The sequence below is a fragment of the Muscardinus avellanarius genome, assembly GCF_963383645.1.
Source record: "Muscardinus avellanarius genome assembly, chromosome: 15".
In the NCBI taxonomy this organism is placed as follows: domain Eukaryota; kingdom Metazoa; phylum Chordata; class Mammalia; order Rodentia; family Gliridae; genus Muscardinus; species Muscardinus avellanarius.
In genome coordinates, this window is record NC_137801.1 from 80796654 (window position 1) to 80803655 (window position 7002).

The 7002-nt window shown below is 47.0% G+C and overlaps 1 protein-coding gene across 5 annotated transcripts in view; it reads left to right on the plus strand.

The window, feature by feature from the left end:
• The window catches only part of UXS1 (UDP-glucuronate decarboxylase 1), a gene marked incomplete at both ends in the record, with an annotated part of 83718 nt that extends 77703 nt beyond the window's left edge, over positions 1 to 6015 (plus strand). For 3 of the 5 annotated variants that reach the window (XM_080711509.1, XM_080711510.1, XM_080711511.1), the window contains 3 exons: positions 1614 to 1675; positions 3387 to 3486; positions 5884 to 6015. In XM_080711509.1, the coding sequence (XP_080567635.1) occupies positions 1614 to 1675; positions 3387 to 3486; positions 5884 to 6015 (294 nt within the window). The remainder of the gene's footprint in view (positions 1 to 1613; positions 1676 to 3386; positions 3487 to 5883) is intronic. The other 2 variants (XM_080711512.1, XM_080711513.1) reach the window with 1 other exon arrangement.
• Positions 6016 to 7002: the final 987 nt, after the last annotated feature.

The window sequence follows — 7002 nt, forward strand, 5'->3', positions numbered from 1 at the left end:
CATCTAAGTGGAGAGGGAGTCTTTCCCAGGGAGGGCTGTTGCTGACTTGTTTCTCTGATGAACTTTTTAAAAAATGGTCATTTAGCCGGGCGTGGTGGCGCACGCTTGTAATCCCAGCATTGGGAGGCTGAGACGCGGTTCGCAGACAGCCTCAGCTACTTAGTGAGGCCCTTTGCAACTCAGTGAGAACCGGTTTCAAAATAAATAATAAAAAATAGGGCAGGGCGTATAGCTTGGAGGTCGAATGCCCCTGGGTTCCATCCCCAGACCCGCAAAAAAAAAAAAAAAAAAAAAAATGGTATTTAAAAGTAGTACAACGCTGGACATGGTGGCGCACGCTTGTAATCCCCGCGCTTGGGAGGTGGAGACAGGAGGATCGTGCAGGTTCAAAGCCAGCCGCACTGGCTTCAGAGACCCTGTTTCCAAATAAAAAGTATAAAAATAGGTCTGGGAGTGTAGCCCGGAAGTAAAAGGGCTTCCAGGAACCCCAGTACCACCAAAAAAAATAAAAAATAAAACCTACTTTACATTGTAAGCCAAGTCACTGGGAGCATCTGCCTACCCCAGCATTTTTACTACATACGTTCCAAAAGACCCCCTACCAGCTACACTCCTCCTAACATATATACATGATCCTTCTTTTCTCTTCTTTTGGAGGCCCTTTGCATAGGAGCATTTAGGAATGCCCCTCTCATTTTAGAAATTTGTCTTTCCTGAAGTCTGATTCGTGTATCTGCCAGGAACCAGGGTGAAGACAGAGCCCCTTTCTCCCAAGATCCCATTGTTCCATTTTCCGGTTCAGCATTTCTTGAAGCTCTCACTGGGTCCAGGCCCCTTCCTACTTCTTTCTCCACTGGCTTCAGACTAACCTAGGAAATTGGGAGTGAGGAGTACTTAGTATATATAGAGTCAGCAGCTTACGCAATGGTCCTATGATGGGGGATAGTGAGGGTTAATTCAATAACCGGATTGAGAAAGGAAGTGGACAGTAGCTATTAGAGTATGAGAGGGAAGAAAAAAGCAAAATGTTTTTATCTGAAAGACCCCCAAATAAGCTCACTATAAAACTCAGAGATCTCCCCTCTGGCTTTCCCAGACGCATGTCTGTGAATTCATCCATTTCTGTTACGGATTTCTGTGCAGGATCGCAAATTCTTTATCACTACCGTTGTTAATACAGTGCATCCCAAAAAAATGTTTTGTGTTAGGAAAGCTAATGTTATAAACCCAAACTTTTGTGCAAGGTAATAAGCTTACAGAAATACTAGGTGCAAAGTGTATGTGTCCTGGAAACTCAGCCGTGGATGGACACCCTCCCTTGATACCCTTGATCCAAGGCTGTTCTTGTTCTTGGACTTTCTGGAGGATGAAAGGAAGGTGGGTGCAGGTGAGCACTGGGCCACGTTTTAGTAGCTGTCACCTTGGCACGTTGAGCAGCCCAGGGAGACAGGAAGCTCAGGTGAAGTTACTCAGAGGCGCAGGCGAGCCCCTGGCATTCAGGATATGCATGGCCAACAAAGGTCTCTGGACATGTGCGTGTGGCAGGGTGGGGAAGAGGGAAGTGGGGCTACTGTTGTTTTTACACTTACAACCAGAAACCATTTCTTCCTTAGGGGAACCCAGAAGAACACACGATCCTAGAATTTGCTCAGTTAATTAAAAACCTTGTTGGTAAGTAGGGTAAACCACTTCTAAGCTGACTAAATAATTGGGTCAAAGCATAACTTTGTCTCAGGGACACTTAATTGTTTTCTGATTCTCCAGTAGAAAGGGGCGGGGCTGGTTTTCTTCACAGTTTTAACTGGAGGTGTGCGTGGAGTGGGAGGAGGAGGTTCATTCCTAGTGTCGAACAACATCATTGCGTCAGGTCATCCTGCATGGGTAATGGTCTACTTAAAATTCCAAATATCAGCTCATTGAGACTCAGATTTCAAAAGGCAGGAGAGAGTGACACCAGTTTGTGTGTTTCTGTTGAGGCTGAAATTCCGCTCCCAGCTGGCCAGGCTGGCTATGATGTTGGGGGCTGTGTAACATGTTTGGGGTAGAATACCTCATCAAGACATGTTCTCAAGTCATGAGAAGTTCTTGGGGTCTGCACCAACCCTTGTGGTGGAGGCGTAGAGTGGATGCACCATGGGTTGCATCTTCAGGGATGAGCTCTGGAGCTCCGGAAAGTCGGCTCATGGAAGGCGTCGCTTTTCTGGGGTCGATCCAGAAATTTGAGATCAAGACGCACCAGATGGACCTGTTTGGCTACCGTGGTGACCGTGCTATAGGATGCTCTGAAGTGACCAGCTAGCCCCGCCTTGACTGGATCAGTGCCTCCTGGCATCAGGCCATCCTTGACCAGCGACGCCGTAACCGACTGGACAGCTGGAATCCTGTTCATGTGACAGCGGAGGTGGAAGTCTTCCCGACATAAACCGCAGCATCGTGTGGCTCCAGCGGCCCCATTTGAATCTACATCACCAGTGTTGCCTTCCGTATCTCTGTTCCTCCTGAGGAGGGCAGGATGTGTTGGAGTCTCCACATGTGTGCCATCCACACCACTGCTACCCAGAGCAGGGCTGGTGAACCAGCGGCTTCAGCATCGTCCCCACACTTGCTATCCAGCCCACACTACTGCGGCTTCCTCCATCCTCCATCACAGTATGCGTGTTGACAAGTTCCTCCCATGATCCGTGTGCGTGCGTGCATTTCAAGCTGAAGAATACACAGGGTCCTCACCATTTGCCTCCAATTCTGCCATCATGCCAGCTTCCGCTAAAGCTGACTTCTACAGTGGCCAGCGGTCACCATTGGGGCAATAACTTGCATGTCAGCCCAAGGCCTGGTCTGGTTAGATCACTAGTGGCCAGGTCTTCTGACTATCGACCTGCACCTAGCCATGGTTATTCCCCTGCATCTGTGGGTTAAAGTGAAGGATGGCAGGTTCCAGGCCACGGGATAGCGCTCTAGGGTTTGGACACCCAGGCCTTAGAGGTGGCTAAGGCCCACGTTTGTGGCTTTAGGGCTCATGCCCAACAGGCACAGCTGCATTTGTTTCCTGATGTGGAACGGACTTCACTGTGCTGGGAGGTAACTTGGGCCTGTAGACACAGGAGGGATAACCTTTCCCTTCTTACCAAGCTCTGTGGGGCCAGAATGAAGGCCTTGTTCCTGCATATGGTGAGCCTAGCCACAGCCGTGGCAGCCACACCCCCAGATCTCCAAGTACCATCCCTTACATGGCTCAGTGGCTTCTTGGGAACCACTTCTATGCCATCTACACCCTTACTTATTCCACAGACAGGACTGTATTTTGGCATAGATAGTAAAATGATATATCCTAGTGGTTTAGAATTCTTTCTTACCTTGTTACTTTTTTTTTTAAACAACTCAGGTAGTGGAAGTGAGATTCAGTTTCTCTCTGAAGCCCAAGATGACCCACAGAAAAGAAAACCAGACATCAAAAAGGCAAAGCTGATGCTGGGGTGGGAGCCCGTGGTAAGTGTGGGAGGTGCACTGCTGCTAGAAGGCCCCCGCCTCTGGCCTCCTGTATCCTCACAGGAGGCCCTGGTTGGGCGGATCTGATGGAATGAGCTGGGCTCAGGCATCCTTGCAGATGTAGGGTTTTTTCTGCTCTAGGCCATTAAATGGTGCCACGTGTCTTGGCCTTCATTACCAGGAAGACAGCTTGGGCTTGCTGTGGGCTCTGTTTTCATAAAACCACACCCAAGCTCAATTTTGAAGGCAATTTCAAGGCGGGCCAAGGTCCCATGCAGGGCTGGGCAGGGCCACCATGTGAAGGGGGGGTGAGCCAGTCCACATCACCCTGTGCAGGCGGAAGCCCAGCTTAGAAGCCTCTGAGATTGAAGGATGCAGAGGAGGGTGGGCCCCTTGCCTCCCTTGTGCTCCTAGAACAAGCCACACCCTTCCCTGGCCGGGGGTATGCCTGCCTCCCTCCCTCCCTCTTACTCACCTGCCGGGCCCAGCCTTGCTGCCCAGCCCCTGCCCCAGGCTGCCTTCTGCTCCTGCCCACTGCAGCCAGTATGGTGTCCCCCCTTCGCCCTCCTGGGCTGTGTGCAGCTGTTGCGTTCCCAACCCTAGGTCTCTATCCTTCAGAGACCCCCTCCTCAATCCTTCAGAGACCCCTCTCCTCAGAGGCCTCACGTTCAGTCTGACCCTCGTTCTACGCTGTGGTGTTGGAGGAATCCACCCAAAGCGTGGGAACTGGGTGAAGGAAATAAAACTCTGAGGGTGCTCTGACTTAACAAAACCTCCTAATCCCAGCTGTGCGGAAAAAGTCACAGCAAGGGGAGATGCAGGTTCCTTGAATTGGAAGGAATTTTCTTTAGGTCTCTTTGTCAGTAGAACTTGTATTTTAAACAGAACATTTTGAAAAAAGTTAAAAGCACAGTCAGTACATATGAACTGTTGCTGTTAGGTTTTGTCACACACACACACACACACACACACACACACACACACACACACACAGTCAGTATGCCTAATTGGTTTGGAGTTTATATGTACAGTATTTTGATATTGAGATGTCTATCAGCTTTTCTCCTCTTACTGGTAGTTTTAATTCATAAGAAATTTTTGAGAGCGTCTGATGCAATGGAGTTTGTGTGTATGTGTGAGGGGGGGGACACAGCTGAGTATAATAGCCATTCTAACTTGGATGAGCTTAGATTTTGTGGTTTTGATTTTTATTCCCCTTATGATAAGTGATATTGAGCATTTTTTTCATGCACCTGTTGACCATTTCTGTGTATTAGTTTGAAAAGTCTGTTTAGATCTCTTGCCAATCTTTAATTGGATTTTTGCTCTTGAGTCGTTTGAGTTCCTTCTGTATTCTCTCTTTTAACCCTTGTCAGTTGAGCAGCCTGCAGTATGACTTCCCAGTCTGTGTTTTGCCAGTGGGTTGTTTCCTTTGTTGTGTAGAAGCTTTGTAGTTTGATGAAACCCCTTCATCTGTTCTTGCCTTTGTTCCCTGGGATTTTAGGATCCTAGCCAAGCTTGGTGAGGTGTAGTGGACAGAACAGCAAGCTGTCCTTATAAAGTCTGATAAGTTTTTATGTGTTTTGACACCCTGTGAAACCATTGCCACAATCAAGACAGACAGACAGATCCTGCTTCCCGCTTCTCAGGCCCTCTTGGCAGTACCTCTCTGTAGTTTTCTATGTTTCAATCAGCAGCTCATTGGACTTTCATTTTCCTCTTTGCTGCAGGTAATTGCAAAATGAGATACTTGATGTGGAGCTGCCCTCTCAGTCTATATGTTCAGTGGGGGTGTCAGAAAGCACAAAGGCCTAGCATCCCTGCAGGAGGACAGGGCTATGGGGTAGATGCGGATAACCTCAGAGCATTCTTTCTCCACTCCGTGGTTGGTGTCTTCTGAACAAATGGGGCTTGGGTGCATTGTTTCAAGAGCAGGCTTTGTGACTGATTGCAACTGGAGGACACATCTTACCAGCACAAGGCAGTTCTAGGTCTTATGGAGACTGGAGCTCTCTGTATACCAGCAAGATGTTGCTTGTTAAATTGCATGCTGTGGCCGCGTATGGTGGCGCATGCTTGTAATCCCCATGCTTGGAAGGGGGAGACAGGAGGATCGCACAGGTTCGAAGCCAGCCTTGCTGGCTTAGAAGACCCTGTTTCAAAAAAAAAAAAAAAGAAAATTGCATGGTGTGTTCTGAAAGCAGCATTAGCAGGACCTCTGTCTTCTGGGTCTGGGCGCCATAGTGACCAGCCTGTGGTTTTGTGAGTGTCTTCACAAAGAAGCTGACTGACCCTGCATCAGCACTTCTGGGGCAGTCTTCTGTGTCTCTCAACCCGGCCCTTCTGAAAGTATAACCTTGTCTCTCTCTCCCTCCCCCCCCCCCCCCCCCGCCACAGGTCCCACTGGAGGAAGGCTTAAACAAAGCTATACACTACTTCCGTAAAGAACTGGAGTACCAGGCAAATAATCAGTACATCCCCAAACCAAAGCCTGCCAGGATAAAGAAGGGCCGGACGCGCCACAGCTGAGTCTTCGCTCTTAGGACATGAGACTCCCTCTTTTACACTTGATGAGATGTATTTTTTTGTTTATTTCTTGAAATTTTTTTAAAAGAAAGACTAAAACAGGTGTCATGAAGAACAAACTGGAATTTCATTCTGAAGCTTGCTTTAAAGACATGGATGTGCCTAAAAGCTCCCCTCAAAAAACACTGCAGACTTTGCCTTGCACTTTTTGAATCTGTCTTTTTATGTGAAATAGCCTAGAAGCATCTCTGCGTATTTTCACATTTGTTTTTTTATCTTGCTGTGAGAACGTATGTCGTGACTGTCGTTGACAGTTTTATTTACTGGTTTCTTTGTGAAGCTGAAAAGGAACATTAAATGGGATGAGAAATGCCGATTTTATTTATGAAATAAATAAAACGAGACGTTATTCTATGCATAAAGGAAAGCAAAAACCTAACAGTATCGTCAGGTGGGTGACGCACTGGCATTTATTTTTGGATAGTTTTAAAGAATTGAGTCAGAGCTTTATGTTTCTTTTTTAATTCAGATTCCTCCCCCCGAGGTCTAGTTTTTAGTTGCAAACTTGACTTTGAAATATTTCTGTTGGTTTTCATGATCAAGGATATTTGAAATTACTACTGTGTTGTGCTGCGTATTCAGGGGTGGGTAAGGACAAAGGTTAACCGTGGTTAAATATGCTATTTTAATAAAATATTGAAACTCACCCATCATGGGCTTTCAGTTTCAAAGATTGGCTTTCTGATTTGCATATGACATTGTTGGATTGCTACGAAGAATACTGGGTAATTTACGTCCAAAGAAAATTCTGAAAACATTTAGGTTTTTGTGGTAGGTAATATTTTTTGATCTATAAATATTTGGTTAGTCTTTACCAGTCAGCTTGAGCATCCCCCATCCCCAAACACAAAATCAGAAATGCTGCGAATGTATCACATGGGCTTTCAGAGAATTTCAGGTTTGGGATTTTTAGATTAGGGATAGTCAGCT